Source organism: Zea mays, chromosome 3 (assembly GCF_902167145.1).
Source record: "Zea mays cultivar B73 chromosome 3, Zm-B73-REFERENCE-NAM-5.0, whole genome shotgun sequence".
NCBI classification, from domain to species: domain Eukaryota; kingdom Viridiplantae; phylum Streptophyta; class Magnoliopsida; order Poales; family Poaceae; genus Zea; species Zea mays.
Window position 1 is genome coordinate 26,126,535 of NC_050098.1, and position 25,367 is coordinate 26,151,901.

The 25,367-nt window shown below is 44.5% G+C and overlaps 1 protein-coding gene across 2 annotated transcripts; it reads left to right on the top strand.

Annotated features, from left to right (window-relative positions):
• Nucleotides 1-18,485: 18,485 nt before the first annotated feature.
• On the top strand, nt 18,486-21,402 carry LOC100191394 (Glycosyltransferase family 61 protein). 2 transcript variants are annotated; one of them, XM_008673793.4, is made up of 4 exons: nt 18,486-18,954; nt 19,131-19,193; nt 19,378-19,512; nt 19,800-21,402. In XM_008673793.4, exons 1-4 carry the CDS (start codon nt 18,813-18,815, stop codon nt 20,975-20,977), a joined length of 1,518 nt encoding a protein of 505 aa, XP_008672015.1. In that variant the 5' UTR covers nt 18,486-18,812; the 3' UTR covers nt 20,978-21,402. The 2 variants fall into 2 exon arrangements, with proteins under 2 accessions (XP_008672015.1, NP_001130300.1); NM_001136828.1 differs by having other exon boundaries at nt 18,793-18,954; nt 19,797-21,232.
• The last annotated feature ends 3,965 nt before the right edge of the window (nt 21,403-25,367 follow it).

The following is a 25,367-nucleotide window of genomic DNA, read 5'->3' on the forward strand; positions in this document are numbered from 1 at the left end:
TTTATTCGTCTCCTCTTCATCCCACTATCAAGTATCAACTATCCACAACAGTCATATTTAGGAGTGAAAATAAGCTCTAGATTTTATACTACAAACTTTAAAGATCGAATCGGATTAGAATCGGATCATATTTCTATTTATTTTTTTAACTAACATTATTTAAGGGGATCTTAACTTTTTGCGAAATGTCATTTGGATCGTATTCTTGCAACTCCTAAATTCAAAGCACAGAAATACAATGCTCACTAGTAAAACCGGTTACCCACACCAATTCTCTCTTTAAGATCTTACAACCCAAGAAGTCAATTCGTGGCATTAACCGAGCTCCACCATTTGACATCTAACATTTGTTTATTCGGTATCCATCCCATATTCTGTTCATGTGAACGCTTCCTAGTCCTAAATAATCATCGCCATTTCTGAACTGAATTTCGTTTCTAATTAAGTCTATGTATTGCATCCTTTTCTTTTGAACCTACTCCTACTTTGCATGTGATCAGCATGCAAAAAGGAATCAGCCCAACATGCCATCGTTTCCCCATGATCATCTGCTCAGGGCATGCATGCTGGATTGATGGTGCATGCGCGTGCAAACAAAGGCCTCGCCATGAACAAGCAGAAACCGCTCTCTTCACTGCTAACTAGGTATGTGCCTGCGACGGTGTACAAATTGTTTGATAAATGTTAATGCAATTCAATCTACAACATACATGATCGTAGGAATTCAATCTAGAGCATGCATTATTTGGCCATAAGAATTCAATCTAGAATGAATGGATCTACTACAAATATAGGTTCAAATTCAGCGAATGGAGAAGAAGTCTGTCACATAGGTTAGTTCAACAATTAATGCTAGGGACCTACCGATTCGATGAAAAGTTGATGCAGATTAGATCCATAACAGCATTAGGGTAGAGCAATGTTCATGACATATTGAGTAACAGTGTTGAATCTCATATCATAATAACATTAGACTAGAGTAATGTTCACGTAGATCTGATTATTTTGCATCATATTTATGTCAGTATTGGTTACTTGACTTGTTGGTTGTTCTTTCTAGCTGCACCAGGATGCTCAACTCGTCATAAGAGTTTTTTGCTCGTCTGGAAAAAAAAGTTTTTCTTCTTCTTGTAAAGAAAAAGTTGTTTTTCTTCTTATTGTAAAGACAAAAAAAGATTACAAGACCGAGGCAGATTGTCTCCAGCAACGTTCTCAATATTCTTAGTCCTTTACAGCGCACTCTGAAAGATTCGTTTATCTATATCTTTACCATCTCCAACATTGTCTGAATTCCATCTTTATATCTCAACTTCTATATTTTCACAATCATATTAACATAAGTTTCTAGAACCTTAATTCAAAATATTGTCTCGTTTACATATTGCAAATCCTTTTTAATTATGTATTAATAACTATTTTTGAAGAATAATAAATACCAAACAAATTCAGAAGGCCATTCTCCTCTCCATCCCCACAGAAGATCCCATTATTTTTCTTCCTTTGGTTTGCTTTTTCATCTGCTCGCCGAAGTGTGATATCCTGGCCCCGGTGGATGGTGATATTATGGCCCAATGCTTAATAGAATTAATAGAGTATTCATACTAACAAGATGCATCTTCTTTTTCGGAAGCTTATCTCGAAAGAACCACCAAGTTAAGCGTGTCTGACTTGGAGTAATTTGAGATGGGTGATCGACTGGGAAGTTTTCTCGGGTGCGCATGAGTGAGGACAAAGTGCGCACAAAAGATTCGTGTTGGTCTGTGGGGACAATATATGATCCTAGAAAGCTGCTAGGAGTAAGTATCGCCGGTCCGACAGTGGACCGGTGTGTTACAATTGGTATCAGAGCCAACACTCGCGGTTTCACCGGCGTGTGTGGGTTAGGGGTTCGGGTATATGGCACATGGCGCATGTGGGCCCGGAGTGGTCACATAACATTACATATCACAACACTAGACAAACAGACGTGACCAAGAGAGGAGGTTCCTGGCTTGGGGTTGACCGACGAGGACGTCGGTCTTCTAAGGGAGGTGGATTGTGATATCCTGACCCCAATGGATGGTGATATCATGGCCCAATGCTTAATAGAATTAATAGAGTACCTATACAAACAAGATGCATCTTCTTTTTCGGAAGCCTATCTCGAAAGAACCTTCAAGTTAAACGTGCTTGACTTGGAGCAATTTGGGATGGATGACCGACTGAGAAGTTTTGTTGGGTGCGCATGAGTGAGGACAAAGTGAGGACAAAAGATCCGTGTTTGTCTATGGAGACAATATATGGTCCTAAAAATCTGATAGGTGTAAGTACCGTCGGTCCGAAAGTGGAAGGAGTGTTACACGGAGGTTGCTAGCTCCTTATCTAGTCGTCGGCGCCATGCGACAACTTGTTGGTGGTCGTCCGTTGCTGGCCACGCCGTGCAGCAGGACGCCGGTGGGCCACACGCCGGTTCTGTGTCCGCAGTCGCCAGCGTGGCGGCGGAGATGGAGGCATTTGTCGGTCGTCGCTCGACGTCGTGTCTGGCGCTGTGTTCAGCGTCGTAGGCATGGCGCCTGCGTCTCTCGCCCCTGGGTCGTCGCGCTCCTCGGCAGCATTCGCGAGCAGGTGATAGCGGACCAAAGAAGATCGCTAGATTTAGCGGATGCTGAGAACCTCCGCTATTTAGAGGACCATATAGTGTTTTGTTGATGGAGCGATAAAGCAGGAGAAGAAACGCTAAATACAAAGGGCATGACACTTTAGAGCATCTCCAACAATGCCTCAAACTAATGCCTCAAATCGAAATATAGGGCTCTACACAGGAAAAACCACTCCAACGGTGCCTCAATTCAACAAATTTTGTCAAAAAACTATAGGGCACCCTCTCAAGTGCCTCAAATATACTACACCGTAGTGGGCTGCCCTATAATCTAGATTTGGGGCTTTACTGTTGGAGCAGGGTGTTTTGTTGGTGCCCTAAATTCTATAAAATTTACTTATTTTAAAATTATAAGACATTTTTATAGGTCACGTTGTTGGAGATGCTCTTACGGTTCTTTGTTGAGCGAGTCTGATTCCATGCGCATTACAATTCACACGACCAGTGATCATGCATGTAAATGTAACAATAAGACCCAACTTAGGCCCAAACCCAACCTATGGCCCATGTACGATGCATTCACATTCGCAGCCAGGCCCATGGCTCTTGGAGGAAATAGGGCCGAAATCAAAGCTGGCTTTTGTTGCAAAAGCTGCAACTTTCATCTTTATATATAAAAACGCTGTTATTATTCCTTTTTAATTGACCAGAAAGAGCTGCTAGCTGCCAACTGTACGGTACTGTGTATATGCATCTAGACCAAGAGATGGAACTCATGAATGAACGCGGGAGATGAAACCGACCGCCGGAAAGGTGGCCGCCTAACCGCCCTCAAAGGTCAAAACTACTTCCACTTCCACAGTTTGCACGGCGACCACAGACGAGCAGATTTTCGTCGCTATGGGCCCGATTGGTTGTCTTCCCAGAGTAGCTTGTCCCGTATCTAGGAACTAGGACTCAGCAGACCATACTTTGTGCATGCAAAAGGGGTATATTTGGATGTCTGGCTGTCACCGGCCTGGTTGCAGAAGATATTGTTTGGATGCCTGGCTGTCACCCTCCCGCCGAACTCACCAGCGCTCCTCACGCGCTCAGCAGCGGCCAGGCTCAGGAGAAACGAAAAAAAAGGTCGCACGCCGCTGGCCAGACCGAGGGGTGCCTCGTGCATCGGGAGGGCCAGACCCAATAAACTCTCCAGGTAACCAATCATCACATGAGCGTGGATGGGGAATATGCAGGTAACCAATCAGTCCCTATACCTATACCTATGAATCGGAGCGCGCGTCTCGTCGACGTCGCATCGCCATTGGCTGTCCAAGTGCTGTACTCCTGTACTGATGAAACAGACGGGAGGGGATACCTGGCCTGGCCGTGAGATTATCATCGTCTCCGTAGCAGTGCTAGCTGTACTGATCCAGCAGCCAGAGCCCAGGAGGTGGGCCGGAGCTCGACGGTGAGGTGACGGTCCAACCGAACCACCGAATCAACCGGCCGGATCGTACCGTAGCAGAGCAGGAGCAGCCACTGGCCGCAAAGCAAATGAAAGAAACTGAATTGAAGAGAGAGTTCTTCGGCCTACTTACAAATCTCCACCCCCCAACAAGCTTCGTTGGATGTTAGCCCGTTTTTTTTTATAAAAAAAATCAAAATTAGGCTGCCTAATATTTACCAATGCTATCGACTCTCTTCTTCTTCGCAAATTGTCATTTTCTTCTTCTTAGCAAATTGGCCCACGGTACTTTCCAAGCTACAACTAACAACTAATTAAATAAAGAGAAAGGGGGCTTCCGTCCGAGGATATTAGTACCGGTTGATTTAGAATCGATCCTGACTTGACATCTTTTTTTAATCGTCGTGTTTTTGTAGAGGATATTACTACCAATCAGTGTCCACAACCGGTACCAATGTTAAGTTATCATTACTGGTTGAAGACACCAAATGGTACTTATGTATTTTAAGTTGGCGTCATAGAACCGAGAGGTCTTTAGTAGCGGTTCTATTCAGAAACCGGCACTAAAGCTCCCTTTTTAGTTTCCATCGACATAAAAGTAAGGGAGAATTACATGCCGCACCACTGCATGGCACACAACCTCAGATTTCACCTTAGCAATGAAAATTCCTCAGTTCTACCCTTGTATTCGGAGCAACGCATCACTAAACCTCTCACCGTCAGCCGTTACCGTTTGCCGTCACCTGAAGTTGGGCCCCACACGCCACATCCCAAAATCCCCAATCGAACAACAGAATCCATCGCAAAAAGGGAGGCGCGCGGCGCTGCCCCTGCAGTTGTGCCGCCGCCCTAGGTTCCCGTCGCCGCTGGTGGTCGCCGTCGCCGTGGAGGCGCGCGGCGCTGCCCCTGCAGTTGTGCCGCCGCCCTAGGTTCCCGTCGCCGCTGGTGGTCGCCGTCGCCGTGGAGGCGCGCGGCGCTGCCCCTGTCGTGGCTCCATACACCCTCGATCACGCGGCTGCTCCTCGCCCGGAGCCCGGTAGACATCGCCGCCGCTGGTGGTCGTCGTGGAGGCGCACGGCGCTGCCCCTGACGTGGCTCCAGGCGCCCTGGGCCACGCGGTCGCCGTCCCCTGCCGTGGCTCCAGAGTGCTTCGGGAATCGCCGTTGCTCACCGGTAAACACTGCTGCTGGTCGTCGTCCCCTATAGAAGTGCTCCCCTCTGGAATCACCGCTGCTCACCTTGGCCTGCTAGGCGCGCGTCGCAGCTGCTCCTGTCGTGGCCCTCGGGACGAGCCGCTGCTCACCATGGCCTGCTAGGCGCGCGGCGCAGCTGCTCTCCAGGAGTTAAAGGAACATGTGTGACAAATCTATATGGTGAATAATTCAAAAAAAATTAAGTTTTCGCATGACTTAGGCTTCTACGTGTTAAAGGAACATGTGTGACAAATCTTATGTCAAAATAAGAAAAAACTTTTTGAGAGTAGTACAAACTACTAACTTTATGTAGGATGTGATGAAACTATATAGGAGATGTGCCCATTTGTGAACCATGTCTACACGAATTTTCACGAAATCCTTTGAAATTTTTATGTTAACCTTCCATGACCATAATATGGAGCCACGCCAAATTTCACGAGTTTTTGAACATGTTTGGTATTTATTTATTTATTTATTTATTTTCAACTATACCTTTAAATTATGTAATATGGTGAATAATTCAAAAAAAATTAAGTTTTCGCATGACTTAGGCTTCTACGTGTTAAAGGAACATGTGTGACAAATCTTATGTCAAAATAAGAAAAAACTTTTTGAGAGTAGTACAAACTACTAACTTCATGTAGGATGTGATGAAACTATATAGGAGATGTGCCCATTTGTGAACCATGTCTACATGAATTTTCACGAAATCCTTTGAAATTTTTATGTTAACCTTCCATGACCATAATATGGAACCACACCAAATTTCACGATTTTTTGAACATGTTTGGTATTTATTTATTTATTTTCAACTATACCTTTAAATTATGTAATATGGTGAATAATTCAAAAAAAATTAAGTTTTCGCATGACTTAGGCTTCTACGTGTTAATGACAAATCTTATGTCAAAATAAGAAAAAACTTTTTAAGAGTGCATAGTGATATAATAATTGTTGTGCCACTACTTATGAAAACATGTTGATGGTGTAGTGGTAAGGTGCTGTACTACTATCCTAAAGGTTCTAGGTTCGACTCCTTGAACTCCTCTTTTTTTCCATTTTTTCATTTTTTATTTGGGCTTGCTGAAGGTATTGTTCACACAGCATGCACTAGCATATATTCCAGACAACATGCCAACTCAAGTATTCTAGACAGTGCCAGACTCAAATATTCCAAACAAAGTGCCAGACTAGCATATATTGTTCACACATCACTACAACACAGATCACCAATCACTACATAGCATGCACTACAAAAGTTCACACATCAATACAACACACAAACCTGCCACACTTCAAATTAAGTGCTTGCAATTACATTTCATCACAAAGAAAAGCGAGGAAATTAAAATCATAGTAGCGCAAAAAGCTCCAACAATCTTCTTCATCTCGCTCAAGTTGTGATTCACCTTCTTAACTTCAGCGATCAGGTCACTAATTGCTTTCGCGTTAGCAGTTGCCACATGTTGGTGCCCAATGTATTCATTTGGAGCGCCTGCCAACCCTTCTGCTTCTACCATCTTGATATAATCATCCAGCCACATGAAGAAGTCACATTTTCGCAAATCCTAATCAAAACAAACAAAGTTGAGCATAAATAATCCCAAATAAACTAAAGTTGATAGGGATGGCAAAATAAGGATCAACCTTCCATGGGCACTTCACGAACTCACGACCATAGTTGCCATTCTCAGTTTTCCTCGATGTGAGCCGCAAAAGAGGCTCTGGCCGTTCACACTCGGGGCAGCGCATAAGTGGCACTGTCCCATACTGAGGCCATTGATGTTGTCTGTTCGACGAACTACTCGCACGCGACATGTGATTCAGGCTACAACAACAGTAACAAACAACTTCAGGCTACTGGATGTTGAAATTTTACTACGCAGGATGAGTGTCAAGTACTTTACTGGATGACAACTTCAGGCTACTGGATGTTGAAATTTCACTGCGAGTTTCACTGCGAGAACCCTAAGATACCTTTCAGAGCGAGGGAAGGGAGATCCACGCCGCCAATCCTACGCCCTCGCCCTTTGCGCGGAGAGGCCGCCAGATCCACGACGGGGCTACTCCAGAGCTCGCCCTGCTCCTCTTCGCCCTCGCCCTGCTCCTCTTCGCCCTCGCCTTCGCCCTGCTCCCTCCGCGCGCCGATCTATCAACGGGGTTGAGGACGGTGGGGTTGCGAGGACGCACACTGAGCGAGGGAGGAGGGCACGACCCATCGGTGGCGTGGGGGGGGGCGTCGTCGGCGGGATCTGCCGACAGTGGCCGACGACGGGAGGACTGGGACCTCGCCCTGCTCCTCTTCGCCTCTGTAGAGGTGGGGTGTGGCGACGGGCCGACTGGGGGACAGTGGGCGGCGACGGCTGGACTCCTCCACCTCCCGGCGCGACGGCGGGAGGACTCCTCCACCTCCCGGCGCGTGAAGGTCTGGCGTCCCTTTTCGATTGGGGAATTGTTGGCACAGTTGAGCACCGCTGGCCAGGCTGGGACCCACATGACAGTAACGCCAACACGACGGAAACGGCGCGAGATGGCAAAGTTGAGCACTGCATGGCACACCAGGGTGAAAAACGAGTATGGGTAAAATTTGTGGCTAGCGATGAGTTGCGCGCAAAAACTGTGGTGCAGCATGTAATTCTCCCTAAAAGTAATCAGTGGTGGTTCGGCAGGCGAAGAGTTGCGATGCTATACTTATGAAAATAAGAGTGATGGTTGAGAACAGCTGTTCCCTTTCCCCGTATAGGCTCTGCTGGTACATTCCAGTTCGTAGAGCGAATCTATGTCCCAAACGATCGACTGACAGCTGAAGCCTTTCAGAGGCTTACGGATCGTGATATACGATCCACTCTCCTGTGATACTAAGATTTCTCCGCAGGATCCTTGGAATTTCTACTGGTGGAAAAAGAAGGTATGGGAGTCACCTTTCTGCAGACAGAGATCGAAGAGCTTGTATTGGAACCATCTCATCCCATTGGTGTTTAAGAACCGATACGAAAGGTCTTTTTTCGGCTTCCATCCAAAATCTTTACTGATTCTTTATAAGAATCGGTACTAAAGTACCCATATAACTTTGGTTTCTGCCCAAAATTTTCAGTTAGCTTGTGGATCTGAACAAATTTGGATCTACAAGCTGCTAAAAGTTAGCCGAGGTCTTGTTTGGGTCCCAAGCTAATAGTTTGGCTATTATCTTACCACCACCTAGCTAATAATTAGCAATTATTATTTTTTATGTTTTGCTATTAATACTGCTAATGTTAGCTGAGAGGATCCCGTTAGCCACCTGCTTGTCGATCGAACTATCGAAGCAACGGAAGGATATGTTTGCTCACATCGCCCCAAGCCCAAACCTAACTTTGCCATCTCCAACATCACAGGGGATCGGAAGTCAACAGTGATTTCGGCAAATTATTTAATACGCCTGTGGAAATCAGGTAGGTCGACGTGCGGATCCGATGGACGACCGGCAAAAGCTTTGTTTGTGCTCGTTCAATATATAATTCTTTTAGGCTTTTTTAACTATAACTTTGATCACTCGTCTTATTTAAATTATAGACATGCAAAATTTGAAGCCAAATGTAAACAAAACCACAATGTTTTTTGTTTGTTTTCTATAAATTTTTTAATAAGACAGGTGGTTAAAGTTAGAATTAAAGAAGCCAAATCAATTATAAATTGGAAAGGGGAGAGTACATATAATAATTTCTGATCCGGGTTGAGTTGACAAAAGCTTTTTTGGGTCAAACATTGTCGTAGGGGTGCGTGTTAACTGCATTCTCTCTCTGCTACTGTATGTTACTGATCTAGTATCAGAGAACCGTATAGCCATGCATTTGATTAATTAGCTTCCAGCTGGCTGTAGCACGATAATCATACACAGGAGATTTTAGAGATAAGCTAGTCGTAGTATACGTTTCTAATTGATAGTTCCATGTACGTGACGACCACTCGGTGCCCATGATGACGGTGCATGTAGAATGGCACTACCACACTTGGAGTCGAAGCATCCTCCAACTCCAAACCACACATTCTGGCCGTGGATCTATGTGATGATGAATTCATCTCCACTCCTTCAATAATAACAACAGTTATTAGATCCAAGAACCAGAAAAAAGAGGTCGTTGCAAAAAGGCAGGGCTGACTATATATTACTGGAAGCTCATGCAAGCAAGCATGACATGCATGTAATGAATATCTGAATATATAGTTGGCACCACGTTGGTCGTCAAATCGATAAATGATTAGATATGGGGACGAACATGCCTGGCGAGAGGTCCTCACGTCCGGACTTCATTGACTCCAGAAGCTAACGTTATCGGTTGGTTGTGTTCTAGCTAGCTAGCTAGTCGACGACGAAACCATGGCATGCATGAGCTGTTCAGATCCGATCTGCTTCGATCTTCACCGAAATCGACGTGCGTGTTTGCGTCGACCATGAAGGACAGCCTGACATGTTTGATGGTACACACATTAGGAGACAATATTTCATATTTGTGTCGAATGCTATTTTAGGATAAAATTTTAGATCTTAGAAATTTGTTCATTTGAAGATGGTGGGAGTACATGCATAATTCCTCCGTCCGTACTAGAATTCAAAGGAATTTGTGTGGCCTAGGGAAAAAAATCATAGCGAGTTTGGCCATGTTTATTAGAAAAAAGAGATAATTTTTATGATCTCATCAGTTTCATCAGCTGCATTATGAAACAGTTTTTATAATTTACATCTTCGATAGATATCAGTATATATTTTTGTATCAATTTTGTCAGAATTTAAATTATTTGATATTAGAACACAACATGCAGCTGGCCCGTTCATAGATTGTACTAATAACAAAAAGGACCCCCTTACCTAACAGAATAGTATGGAGCAACTCTATGTACTTTGCTGGTCCGTTCATAGATTGTGTGCTAATAAGCAAGGTATGTGTACCAAATACAACCCTTGTCTCCATGAAGCGAACAAAAAGACTAGACTATTAACAAAAAGTTAAAGTTGCTACATTTTTTAATATCAAAATAAGGTGAACGCTTTTTTCTTTTCAAAATCATTTCTGTATAGGGTAAGATACATGTTTCAACCTTCATGCTACACGCGAGTTTGACTGTTAAGTTTTAACTCTGAATTATGAAACAGGATAATGCACATCCTCAAACAATCGAAACCGAATAAATTTAGTACTCTAAAAAGTTTCAAAGGTTGTTTTATATTTTCTATAAATAATAAAAATCAGGTTTTATCTCTAAAAATTATAATCTATTTTATTTTAGATCTAAAAACATTAAAATAGTTCAATTTTTAAAATGGTATTGTTGATGTTCTGCTTAGAGCTATTATTGCAAATAAATAAATAAGCACGATTATATAAGTAATAAAACAATAGAAAAGCATGTTCAAATTATTATATATATAAGTATATAACATTTTAAAAATTATAAGTATATAACATTTTAAAAATTATACTATCTTCGTATATGTTAAATTTAAATAAATTAATTATAAATATTAAGAGATGAAGCCATATTTTATTATTCTTATAAACTAGAAACCCACCTATAAAACCAACTAGATGACCAAGTGTATTCGTTTTCAATAGTAGGGGTGTATATTATCTAGTTTCGTAGTTCAGTGTTGGAAATTAGACTACATACATTTTGAAGGTTGGAAAAAAGATAAACTTTGGTATTTTAAACAAGCTAATGGTTTTAGGTCATAAATTGTATTGTTTTTCCTTGTTTTGATCCACCTAGGTAATGGTTAGCTAGTAAAAATTGCTAATAGTTCAACTAATGATGTTGATGGAGACATGGTTCCCAATATTTTGTCAAGTTCACAACAACTCTTTTTTGGTGGAACACAACACACCGATCTAGATTTAGATCTAAAGACCTAAACCCTACAACATTAACATCACAACTCCTCTGCATCAATCGTGTCACTAATCTAGTTTACATTGACAAAGAAGGCTAATCTCTGCATACAAAACAAATAACACAGGCAAGAACAAGAAAGTACACAAGTCAATTAATGTGACAATAGTAGATGTATCATTAAGATCACAAAGTGGGATTTCACAAACTGGTAACGATGTCTTTGCAAAGATGGATTGATCTAAAGCAAAATCTAAGTCTAATATAGGTGGTGGCTATTGATTATATAGTGTAAAGGTCGTCATGTCATGAGTATATCGTTCGACGTTGGAGAATCAATACATGCAAATGAAGGAGGTGATTTCCTCATAAGATGGTCACTTAGCTAACAACTATCTTATAGCTATAAAAACCAACCGATAAATTGCCAAAAATACACTTTTTTGCGCTTCCACTTATCTCTATCCACATGCTCTCCTAGTACCAAATAGTGGTTCTAGATAGCATCCAAATATTTGTTAGCTAGTAAATATTAGCTCTAAACTATAACCCAAACTAACTATTAACTGTTAGTGGATTCAAATAGCGCCTTAATTCTAACTATGGTATCATGGTATAAGCAGCGTTTAAGGCTACACTGTGCCACTCTGGATTAGTCGTAGAGCTTGAAATGAGATCTAAGATGGAATAATGGTGCTAAACTCATGGAACTGTTAATATCTGAACCTAATAATGTTTATTCAAAATAAATCTGAAGAACCACATTCAAGTATACACACTAACCTCATCCCTTGTTCAAAATGTTGTTGTTGTTTTTTTACAAAGAATTGTATGTGCATCCCTATTTCCCCCCTAAACCATGGTTTTAGGTTTAGAACTATAGTTGCTAATACCATAGTTTATCAAAAACTGCAACATCCAAACATGATCTTAATTACTATACTAGCATAGTGTCAGTACGTTGCTACGGTTTTTATTTATACTTAAGTATTTAATATAATTACTAGGTGAGTGCCCGTGCGTTGCAACGGAAACATATAATACTACAATAACTTATGTACAAATGTGTGTTATACTGTTATGAGAAAAGATTTGAGCTTGCACAAACACACTATTTTTACCTCTAACTTGCAATAGAGTCGTAAATCTTTGTATTTATAAGAAAGAAAAGAATGTCCGAAGTACAAGCCTTCCTGTAAAGGGAGGATGAGACCCACCAAATAACAGAATTACATCTATGCTACTAAACAAAAAAAACGCAAACCCCAGACACACAGTAGCCTAAAAATAATCCATATGACTCCAAATCAAACAAACACATACTATTGATTCCAAAATTTCACCATTTTAAAAAAATAAATGAAGGTTAACCTTACAATACAAAATAAACTTCCGTCTTGCGAGGAACAGTAGATTGTTTCTATGAAACAAATGCAAGTACTGTGAGGGTATGGCGGCGTGGTGGCCGGGTCGGGGTCGATGCAGTTTGTGGGGTCTCATATGAAGAAAAAGGTATCTACAAGTCAAGAATCAAGTAAAACCAGATTCTTAGTCATATTCTCTAGATGTAAAAAGTAAAAGTGGGCTGCAACATATTGGGGGCAATCTCCTGTTACGTTTTAAAAATGATATATATCAGATGGGAAAAAGAAGATCCAAATCGAGAAGAACGAGTGTCTGTTCCATCACTAAACTAAAGTACCTGTAGATTTACTAAGAAACCTGAGTGGCCGAAGGATTTCAATCCAACAGCAACTGTAAGCCAGGCTGAAGCAATGATTGGACTCTTTGCTTCATTCAGACATAGCAAAGCAATACCTGGCCCCAGAAAGCCAACTGACTACAGAATAGTCAGAAAGAGAAGTTAATGCAACAGGAAGTGTACATTTGAAATGACAAAACCAATATTGATGAAAATAAACTGCCAGTGTTGATGAAAATAAACTGCCAGTGTTCATGTAAGACTTAACATGTTTGGTTTTTGTACCTTATGATTAATATTTAATAGATGACAACATATCAGGAAGCATGTCACCTTTTGGTAAGAGCGCGGAGAGGTGCACAAGATCATACGAATAAAACAAATGAAAACTTTACTGACTTGCACTACTATTTTTGTTGAAGCAACACAATTGCATTATCTTCCGTGTTAAAGTAATGTCTGTACCATTTCTAATAAGCATGTCCGATACAACACCAGCCACATAGCCTAAAACTGCCTTCATCACCCAAGGGAGTGAACTGAACCAAGCTGCTTCTCTCAGATTGACATGATACATCTGATCACCATGAAAGCAATATCAATTTGAATACTGGGAAAAGTAATTTATATACTCAAGAAAATTGAAGTAGAGTGAAGTCTTACAGTTTTGAAATTTGCAGACCAATGTATATGTGTAGCTTAAGAGTGTCCACAAGAAAGTCTTTTGTTCTTGTTGAAATCTGCATCAAGCAGGTCATGCTCTGAAATGACCTATATTGATTATGCTCCAGATCGGCCTGAAAATGGAGCAAAAACATTACAGAGGCAATCATTAAATTGGTAATAACATAAAGTCCATGGAAGCTATTCTATTACATGTCTGATATCCTAGAATATAAAAGGACGTAAAAGTCTTCTATAAAATGAAGAAACAAAACATAAGAGGTATCTTGTTTGTATAACAACCAAAGTTGCACTATGTTGTTCATGTCAAACAGTTACAAAAGTAATCTAGATTAAGAACTTTTTGATAGTGCTAGTAGTATAAAGACTGTCAACTCCAATGCACATTCCACAACCACTAACATATATCAGTAACTATAGACACATGTAACTAAAACACTTTTTTGAGAATTATTGTGATATGTATGCATGATATAGGTCTAGCAGGGAAAAATGCAAGGAAGGCATGCTGACAATTCTTCCTGATAAAAAAATATATGCACCACAGGGAAAAATACTTGAGACGAACTTCAGTATTCAGTATCAACATAAGAGGCATGTAAGTATCATAGATTCATGTGATAAAACGAAAACATTAGTTACAAATGCTTACAACAAATTCAGTTGTGCTCTTCAACTTTTTAGCTAATTCTGTTAAGCCTTTGTGATCTTGAGCCTGCATAAATGGTGTGTCCTTTAAATTAGTTGGCTTCACTGGTTAGCATAAATGGTGTATCCTCTAAATTAGCGAGCTTCACTGGTTCTAAGTCGGGGAAACAGGGGTTGCTGCAATGTTACTGGATTCTGTTATAGTTCTTGAAAATAAAAAAGTCATTTTTCCTGTTAGCTATGTCTTCAGTTGTGCCGTGATTTTGGTTCACAAGTTCTTCATGTCACACAGCTGTAGGTTTAGGCATTAAAGGAGTAGAGATGATCTCTATTCAAGCATGCAGATCAAATTCGTGTGTTGGAATAATTGGGTTCACATGCAGATCAAATTCTGCACAGTTCTTTCTTTGACTGCAAGCTTTGTCAAGCACTAAAATAGAGAGAATGAGTAAAAATCATTATTTTGCTATGATACTAAAAACAAAAAACCTGAGGTCCCAAAGAAACATAAGGCAAATTCTCCCAATCCTACAACACGGAGGCATGCTGGTTCCGCTCCATCCCAAAGGAACCCATTCCAAGATCCAAAATCTGAGACTGAGTCGTGTCTGCCCAAGCGGGTCAATCATGTTTGGAAGGACTAAATTGCATTGTCTAAACAACAAGCTAAACTCCACATGCGGTCATATGGTCTTGATTTTTGTCTCCAGGTGGCGCCACCGTTTTTATCTTGAGGTGGACAGGAAAGGAAAGGTTGTTAATCTAGAATAATGTAATAATGTATTCTCTCTGCTCTAGTTCACCTGTTACAACATTGTGGTATTTCTAGGGGCACATAACATAATTATCTACATCCACAACATTCATATTCACAAATCCATAAGGAAAAATGAGCTGATGATATGAATAATTCACAAGGTACAAATTGCCTATAAATTTTTATGTGCTCGCTTCTGCTAGCTTCAGCTACAATGCAGCTAGTCACTGCTACAATAATTTGCTGCATCAGTGGCTTGCTGCTGCTGTAGTCAGTGGTAAATATTAAGCTAGGCAGTAAATGTCAATACGTATTGATACAATACACTACATCATTACATCAGGCACTTGAAGAAAGAATGGTAAGAGGCCCAACCACATCCGAAATATGAGCTCCAACAATGATCGTTTCAAATTAGTGAAATTATGAGTATCACACAATTGTTACTTGGTACTCATCATTACTCATATATCATTATAGAGAATTTGGCATAGCAGAAAGTACCGAGTACCAAGAATCCTTGATTTATTCAAAAAAAATTCAGGTACCTGTTTGAAGTGTCGATAGACAAAAGGAGCCTACCAGCTCTTGTGAAGTTGAGGAGGCCATTTTTGCTAGACAACAACGAAGACGATGGCTCGATCTTGAGGCCCAATCGTCCTTCACTCGTCTCGGCATATGTGGACAAGTACCTTCATTGCTTCGTATAGTTGCAGATAGACTTTCTTTTAACCCATCCTTTTAGATCTTTTCTGCTTTCTCTACATCAATTCAGACAATATATCAAACAAAGGTTTCAAACCACAATGAGCATTGAAACTGCTATAGATACAAAGCAATAACACATAAAATAATCAAATTAGTTTTTTGGCAGGGGTGAACATTTTGGGCGAGGCATCGACAAGGTAGACAACCATCTCCTTGTTCGCCTCCCTCTCCTGGTTCCCCAAGAAAGAAATCCAGCACCCGCGAAAAAATGTGGTGTCACTGCATGGTCAAATCAGTTTTTTTCTTCAAAACACTGATTCGATAGAAGGAGAATAGGGAGAGAGAACGCAGCTAATAGCCAGTACGAACCTGGAAACTGTCTTCGTCTTCATCTCTGTAATGACCCGCAAGGTGAGCAGGTATAGGGACCAAGAAAATGTAAGCAATCAGCTAGCTGATGTACTCATACTCAGCAGATGTCAAAATCACTCCTTCCCGGGGTACATCCACAACCATATCTAAACAAACTAAGATGATCAAATCAGCAATACCAATCCTCCTAGCAGCTCACATTCATTAAGCCAATGCAGGTTGAAAAGGATAGGTACCCTGACACACATGCAACGAAACACTCACTCTGGGTGCCGACTGCCAACACGAGCAAAATCTCTGTAACTACTACTGTCTTAACAACCCATGACAGGAAACAGAATTGAAAAGCAAGCCCCGCAGTGCCGGTATTACCTTTGAGCTGACGATGACGACGCCTTAACAACCCTCGATGTGGCTCTGCAAGCAGAGGTGCTTTACGCCAAAGCCGCCCATGGATCAGTGCGCCTCGCGCGCCTACTCGCCAAAGCCGACGCGTCCATGCGGTCGCCCGAGATGGTGATGTAGGGGGCACTGATGGAAGGGATCACGGGGGTGGGGGCGAGGATAGCAGGGGCGGGGCCAGCTGCGGGGGCAACCTGGAATGGCGTTCGTCTAAGCTTGGAGAGCGAGGCAGAGACGCGAATCATGGAGGCACAAAAAGATCTCACTGAGCGGAATTTGGAAAGCCAGCAGCGCCAAATCGGTAAATTCGAAACCAGTTCCTTACGCAGATCCTCACTCCCCTCAGTTAGGCACATCACACATGTACCAATCACAACAATTCTCCACGGCTGCAACCACACAACAGATGAAACACGATGTCTGATCCGGCTGCCAACTAATCCAGCAGGAAATCCGCGCAACCCGGATCGAACACCGACTGCATCTAGAGCCCCCATCCGCGGATCTGAAACCCAATTCCCAGCGAGCAAGCGAGCCCGGTCATGGGGAAGTGGAGTGCTCACCTCAGATGGCCACCGCGCGCGCCACCTCCACCGACCGAGCGAGCAAGCGAGCTCGGTCGTGGGGAAGCGGAGTGCTCACCTCGGATGGCCACCGCGCACGCCACCTCCACCGACCACTGCTCCTTCGGCCCCCGCGATTCCTCTCGCGCCTCCCCCGCGCGAGGTTTTCTTCTTCCCCCTCTCCTCTTTGTTAGGAGAGAGAGACGGGCTGAGATTTTTGGGCGACGCCGTACGAAATGGATGTCACGTGGTGTGGTGGCCCGGTGCCTGGTGGGGCACTATGGCTGGCTGGCCTGGAGGAAATATGCTACTGGGGGCACGGCGAGGGAAGGACGAGATCCGCTAATGGGCGAGATCCATGGCGGAATCGCGGGGGCGGGTGAGGATAGCAGGGGCGAGGCCGGCCGCGGGGACAACCTAGAATGGCGTTCGTTGAAGCTTGGATAGCGGGGCAGAGGCACGAATCAAGAAGGCTAGGGGCACAGCGGTGGAATGGCGAGATCCGCTGGCGTATGGGCGAGATCCATGGCGGAGAAGGAGCGCGGTGGAGGTGTGCGGTGGGGGCAGACAGGGGCAGGCGGGAATCGCGGGATCCATCAGCGGCCGTTGCGCTCTGGCATGGCGAAATCTATGGCGGGTGCGGGGGAGGAAGGTGACGGGCTGCGGCCCGGAGCACCGTGGTGGAGGCACGGTGAAGCCGTGGACGCCCTCGCTATACCTTTAAGGTGTAGTAGAGATAAAGGCATATGTGATTTGTTGGCTAGATGGGTGTGAATATAGGTTTAGAGGAAACAACCACGGTTTGTGAATCCCATTTGTGTATAGTTTTAGCACTTTTACTATTTAAATATGGAGGAGCACGACAACGGTAGAAACCGTGAAACCATAGAAACTGATACTTTAATATAAGTAGAGAATACAAGATATATATAAGAGAAAACTCTAAAATATGTTTATTTTTATGATGTGTCACGTACTCACGTGATTATAGTAGGCTTTAAAATCCCTTGGATCAGTAATAGCAGAATGGGAAAGCTTTAAAATCCCTTGGATCAGTAATAGCAGAATGGGAAAGCATGCTCTTCTTGGCCAGTGGCCACGACTAAAAATACCCCCAAAAAATGGAAATGGCGGCATGCTGGCTTGGACCCAAATTCCAAGCCGGTGCTACGCGGGCGGGCCTAACAGTAACAGCAACCTGCGTGTGCGCGTCCGTGTGGACAATTTCGACTGGCACCGGTATTCCAGTAGTGGCCTTTTATGAGGGAAGGGAGAAGAAGATGAGCAAGAAAAGTTGGGTGTAAGCTGTCACCCCAAGACCTGATTATCAAAACCCTAACAACGCGGCACACTAGCACTCCATTACGGCATTATCCCATCGGATCATCATATTCCTAGTCCCCCCACATCTGCACATGGCACGAGCAAAGCCCGGCCGCTTAGTTTTTTTCTCAGAGTGGAGGCTGGTCAGGGGCGGCGTAGATTAGTGCAGAAAGGAGACGACCCCTGCATGCGCAATGCGCTAGATAATTATCCTACGAAAAAGGGGGGGGGGGGGGGGGGGGGGGCAAGGCGATTGATGCCACACACAGCCTAGGGTAGAGCTAGCTACAACTACAAAAGCAGACAACTTGGAGGAGGCCAACCCCAGCACACCTCCCTTTACCCTTCCTTCTCTCCCATGCAAGCAAGGAATCGAGGGAGGGAGGGAGGAAGCAAAAGGGGAAAAGCTCGTGCAAGACAAGCCGCCCTGCCCTGGGACCATTCCCACCCACATCGATCGTCAGCCAGAGAGAGGTTCGTTAGTTCCAGAAGGACACTGGACAGTTGGAGACAGCGAGCGAGCGAGCGAGCGAGCGGGAGGAGAGGAAGAAGAGCTAGGGGGCGATGGGCGGCGAGATGAAGCCCGGGAGGGGCCTCAGGACCTGGGCGCAGCGCCACCTCAACGTCACCTTCGCCGTCGGCTTCCTCCTCGTGCTGCTCACCTACCTCGTCGTCTCGCGGCAGCTCGCCGTCGCCGCGCCCGGCGGTACGGGAATTCTGACTTTGTTATCTTCCGTTCTGGTCCTGCACTGCGCGCCGATCACTGTTTCATATCCGTTCCCCGGCCGCACGCGTCTCTCTTCCTCTCTCCGTTAATTTTCGGCGAACCGAATGGTGACCGTGTCTTATTGCCTCTCGTGCTTGTTCGGTCTGTGCGTGCAGGTGCAGCGTCGAGGGTGGTGGCGGGTAAGCAGGTGGTCGTCAGAGACGCCGGAGACAACGCAGGTGAGCGTTTCTGCCGCCGTGCTGGGGTTCTTGATCGATCGATCGGTCGGCTCTACCTGCTGTTTTCGAAATCGGAGTCTTGAAATTCAGCATCACTGTCTTTCCTATACCAAATTCGAATAATCGGAACCTGGGTCTGTCTGGGTGGGTGAATGACACGGAATTGTCTGTTTGCCGAACGCAGAGGGCGCGAGCAAAAGGCGGCAGGAATGGCAGCCAAAACAGGCGGCGGCGGAGGAGGAGGAGACGTCCGGTGCCGTCCCAACGGAGGAGGAGGAGTCGTATCCGAAAAGAGATGAGGCCGACGGCAAACCGTCTGGTACGTGCAAATATCTGCTTCCAGAAACAACAAGCAAATACCCATCCCATCCCATCCCATCTTCTTCTGGCGTCTCCTGCCGCGTCACCGTTATCATCGTACCGCGAGCTGCTTTCATCGTCTCGGCCATTTCTGTCCCTCCCAACATATCGCAAAGATTCTGAATTCTGGCCACCGAAAAAAAAAGATGCCGAATTCCGGGGAAGTTTTCAGCACTGTCTACGTCTGTCACGCGGGCCCTGCGCCAAGTGTTCGTTCTCATTTGGTTTGTCGCGCGCGTGCAGCAGAGGCAGAGACGACGACGACGACGACGAGCAAGGCCGTGTGCAACACGGACGGCCCCGTGTCCGAGACGTGCGACCTGGACGGCGACGTCCGCACCAACGGCAGCGCCCTATCTGTGACGTTCGTCCCGGCGAGCCCGTCGGAGCGGCGGGAGTGGAAGGTCCGGCCGTACTCGCGCCGGACCATGGTGGGCGTCGACAGGGTCACCGTGACGCGGCTGGGGTCCCCGGATGACCCGGCGGCGCCGTGCGCGGTGGCGCACAGCGTGCCGGGCGTGCTGTTCGCGCTCGGCGGGCTCACGGGCAACTACTGGCACGACTTCAGCGACGTGCTGATGCCGCTGTACGCCGCGTCGCGGCGGTACGGCGGGGAGGTCCTGTTCCTGGTCAGCAACATGCAGCCGTGGTGGCTGGGCAAGTACGAGGCCGTGGTGCGGCGGCTGTCCAGGTACGACGCCGTGGACCTGGACCGGGACGCGCGGGTGCGCTGCTTCCGCCGCCTCACCGTGGGCCTGCGCCTGCACAAGGAGCTCGGCGTCGCGCCGGAGCTCACGGCGCCGGACCGGCTGACCACGGCCGACTTCACGGCGTTCCTGCGCGAGACGTACGCGCTCCAGCGCGGCGCGCCGGCGGCGGTCCCGACGACGGAGGGGAGAAAGCCGCGGCTAATGCTGATCCACCGCGCGCACTACCGCCGGTTCGTGAACGTGCCGGAGATCACGCGCGCAGCGGAGGCGGCGGGGTTCGAGGTGGCGGTGGCGAGCCCGCGCGGCGACGCGCCCGTGGAGGAGACGGCGCGGGCGGTGAACTCGTGCGACGCGCTGCTGGGCGTGCACGGCGCCGGGCTGACGAACGCCGTGTTCCTGCCCCCCGGCGCGGTGCTGATCCAGGTGGTGCCGTACGGGCGGCTGGAGCGCATGGCGCGCCGGGACTTCGGGGACCCCGCGGAGGACATGGGCCTGCGCTACCTGGAGTACAGCGTGTCCGCGGAGGAGAGCACCCTGCTGGAGATGCTGGGGCCGGAGCACCCGGTGATCAGGGACCCGGACTCCGTGCACCGCAGCGGCTGGGACAAGGTCGCCGAGTACTACCTCGGCAAGCAGGACGTGCGCATCGACGTGGACCGCTTCGCGCCCACGCTCGCGCAGGCGATGGACCACCTGCGGCACCGCCACCAGTGAGCCTTCATTGGTCGAACGAGCTGCACATGGAGGGAGGATACGTACATCATAACACATCTCACTCACATAAGGGACGCACATGCAAACTTGCGTTTGGCGGATAGGTTAGCTCCAAACTGTAAGTCATCGATTGTTTGGTACAGAATCGAGCGGCGTATACGTATTCTTTATCGTCTTTGTCTGAACCATATACATGTATGTACTGTTTCATTCAGTCGCTAGATTAGCTGCGAAATGAAGTCATTTTGTTTGTTCGTTTCCGTTTTGCCGTCAGTTGTTATGGCACGGATTGGTAAACCACCTTGTACTTGCCTACTCGCTCCGTCTCGAAAAGAGATGAATCTGTTAGGCCTTATTCGGCTATTCATATCTTATTTAGATTGGATCATATTGAAAAAAATTATAAAAGATTTTGATTTGTTTGAGATTTAAATCCACTCAATCACATCCCATCCATACGAATTGAGATCAAAACCAACAAGCTTTTCCCTAAAACAACCGTCTTTTTAGCAATGCTGCTCGCTAACCGTTCGCCAGACCATGCCCTAGCCGGCGGTGAATAGTTTGGTTGCGAGCTTTCATAGCAAACTATATAACTCGAGTGACAGACAGGTCAAATTCGCCATCAGAATTGACAGGATGTCTCTGATAAGTAAAAGTTTGGCTGAAGATCGAGCATCCGAGTGACAGGCAGGAACTTGGAGCTTTCGAAGCAGCTTTGAAGTACAGGAGCACTGAATGCTGAGACAATCAGAGCCTAACCAGGTGGTGGTCCGTCACCATTGGTTGGCTGATTATACAATCAGTTTTGGCCTCTTGGGAAAGAAATTGATGGTACCCTCCGCTGCTGCTGTGGCGACAGGAAACATTCTACATTCCCTTGTCAAAAGCATACCAGTACGACATACGATACGGATCTTCAGTTTTCACTTCAGGGTTTCATGCCAACTATGAAAATAAACATTAGTGGCTAATGTAGAAACTTAAATCCCTAGCACATTTCCCCCTCAATCCTGGGAATCCCAGAGTAGATTTAATAAGTTTCCAAACTTACCCTATAAGATCCCTTAACAAGCTGTAACATTTATGTACTCCCTCCATTTCAAATTACAAGCATTCCAGCTTTTTTTTTGGAAAGTCAAAATATCTTAAACTTTATCAAACCTATTAGAATAATTATAAAGATCTATGACATCAAAATAGATATACTACTATAAAAAAAGATATAATTAATGAAGAATTTAACAATACTTATTTAGCATATAGTAAATATTATTATTTTATTGTATACATTTGGTTAAATTTGAGACGCTTTGATTCTCCAAGAAAGTTAGAACGGCTTATAATTTAGGACGGGAGGGAGTATATCACTTACAAATCTACAATTCGTACATATGCTGAGATTCCACCGATGTTTACATTGCAAAATGTATTCGGTTGCCCTCGCAAAAGATTGTTTATAAGGCCCGTATCTGGCTCACATTTTTTTATCCTTTAGTTCTCTCATTGATTCCTATGATTTCCATGGCGTTCGGTTCTTAAGATTCATCAGCGAAATGCACGCTGAGCTCTGAGTACCTGCCATGCATCCCTTTTAGCCCATTTTCTACTGTCATCTGCCTCCTCTTCAACTCGATAGTATCTTGTATCAGTTCATTGATGTCCCTGAAGCTTTGGAAGGCTGCTGCTTCAAGAATGAAATGACAAGGAGCAAAGAGAATTGAAAGATATAGTGTTTAGTCAAATTTGGTTGATTTGTTTTTACTAAGGAGCAGTGAAAATTGTAGTTTGAATCTGCCAGATTTCCAGGTGCTGAGTCAGAGTGCTGTTGCTGTGTATTGTGGTGTGTTGTTCAGTTGTGTGTGGGTGAGTGGATTTTTTTTTTGGGGGGGGGGGGGGGGGTCTGTCTGTTGCACAATTGGTTTGCTTTTTCTCACTTTGATGAAAATGCAGCTTTTCTAAACATAAAAAAGGAAAAAAAAACTGCCGCTATTGTTAGCTTTAGAAGCTTAATTAGCAGCTGAATGTGGCAGCTCTCCCCGGATTATATTTTGTTAGGTTGATGGGAGCTAGCTATAGTCTAAACACTAAATTTATGGATGCAACATTTCTCCGGTTCATTTCATTGCTGAAGCAACTTCAGTAGTTCTTCAAAGAACAAAATGATTGTCGCTTCTTTTATGTGGATTGTGGTACACAAGCGCTGCTGGACAGCAGATCTTCCTGCCAGGGACTTGCACATCCAGTTCAGTGTCCACTGAGGAAACAATTGATTGTTCGCTCACTATTGTGCTTGCAAAGCAATTCTGGTTCTTCCTCCTGAATTGGGTTGGGCCGCGAAATCTGGAGGCGATGATGAATGATGCTTCTGTTGTGGACCAGAGCTAATGAGAAGATCAATGAACAATCGCAACAAGATATTAATTCCCTCATCATCATAGGGGCTTGGACACTTCGGAAATATATTTTGAAATAACAGATCTTTATGGCCTCTGGTTATTCCTGGCAAGTACTCTAAATATATTAATTCCCTCATCATCCTAGTTATTCAGAATCTTTATGGCCAAATTTAGTGGAAGTTTTTCCTGGCAAGTACTGAAAAGTATCTCGTACTACCTCTCTACTTTAGGAATATAAAAAATGGATTCCAGTGGATAATAGAGAAAATCAATAAAAGGCTAGCCGACTGGAAATGTAGACTTCTTTCAAAGACAGGTAGGGAAACCTCAGTTAAATCTGTGTTGACCGCGCAACCGATTTATCTACTAACTATTTTCCTAGTTCAGAAGTGGTTACTTAAAAGGATTGATAAGATCAGAAGAAATTTCCTTTGGAAAGGAGAAAATCTGGATTCATATAAAGGGGGTCATTGTCTGATGAATTGGGCTACAACTTGTTTACCAAATAATAAGGGGGGTCTTGGCATCCTTGATCTAGAGCGCTTTGCAAGAGCGTTAAGACTTCGTTGGCTGTGGCTTCGGTGGACGGATAAAGATAAAGCATGGACTCGCTTGCAACTCCCTTATGATAAAGCAGATGTCGATCTATTCAATGCATCCACAACTGTAACAATTGGAAACGACAAAACGGCTGATTTCTGGAGATCGAGCTGGATTCGAGGTCAGACACCAAGGAACATTGCACCAACATTATACATGAAAGCAAAGAGGAAGAATATCTCGGTGTGCCAAGCCCTTAAAAACAATCGTTGGATGCACTTCTGCTCTCCTTACACACAAGATGAAGAAATAAAAGAATTCATCTCCCTCTGGCAGGGTATCAATAACACACATGAACTCAATGATCTCGATGATATTATTTTATGGAGGTGGATGCCGGATGGGAAATATAGCTCAAGTAGCGCATACAAAATTCAGTTCACCACGAACTTTTGTAAAATCAAAATCTGTCATATCTGGAAGGCAAGAACTGAGCTCAAATGTTGCTTCTTCACATGGACCTTGTTGTATAACAGAATTCTGACTGCGGACAACCTCCAAAAGCGGGGATGGCCTTGCAATCCAATTTGCTGCCTTTGCAATTTATCACAGGAAACTATGGCCTATTTATGTAAAGACTGTCCGTTTTTTGCAGAGGTGTGGGGCAGGATCCTTTCTTGGGCCAATCTGTCCTTCCTACGTGGCATTTCTAGCCTCGGATCGCTGTAGGACTGGTGGAAGAGATAAAGGTCTCGTTGCTGCAAGGAGTTAAAGAAGATTTTTGATGGGCTTCTCATCTGCTTCTGGTGGAATATATGGTTGGAAAGAAACAACAGAATTTTCCAGGGACATCAAAGATCTATGGTCCAAGTTGCACAACTGGTGAAAGATCAAGTTGGGAGCTTTTAGTGTATCTTAGATAGATCAGTGGATGATGGTTTTTGTATTTTCGTTTTTCTTTTCCGGTGTGTGTTCGGTCTTGTGGATTATCTTATTTTTTCCTAATCTAATACAATGAAGAGGCAAGTCTTTTGCCGCTTCCTTTCAAAAAAAAAATTTACTGAGATGTACAGAGTATAACTTCTCAAATTGTTTAACAGGAGCCTTCATGGTTTTATATACCGAGTTTGCAAGTGCTGAAGACTGATCCGTGGGATACTGTGATGTTGAGTTCATGCTACTAAGGTTTTTAAAAAAACTATTTTTATTTTTTTTTAACTAGAGGAGAGTAGTTTCTTGGTTTTAAAGAAACTAAGAATCTAATTACTATAAACTGAGGGTTAAACGGGTATGTTTTTTAAACGAACCGGCAGGAGATCTATCCGTTATATTAAAAAGAAGGGAGTCCAAAGGAGCGAAGTTTAAAATACAAAGACACCCCACAAAAACATGACCAAGCCGAAAAACACAAACACACAAAACTAAACTGAAAGCAGACTATGAAAAAAGCC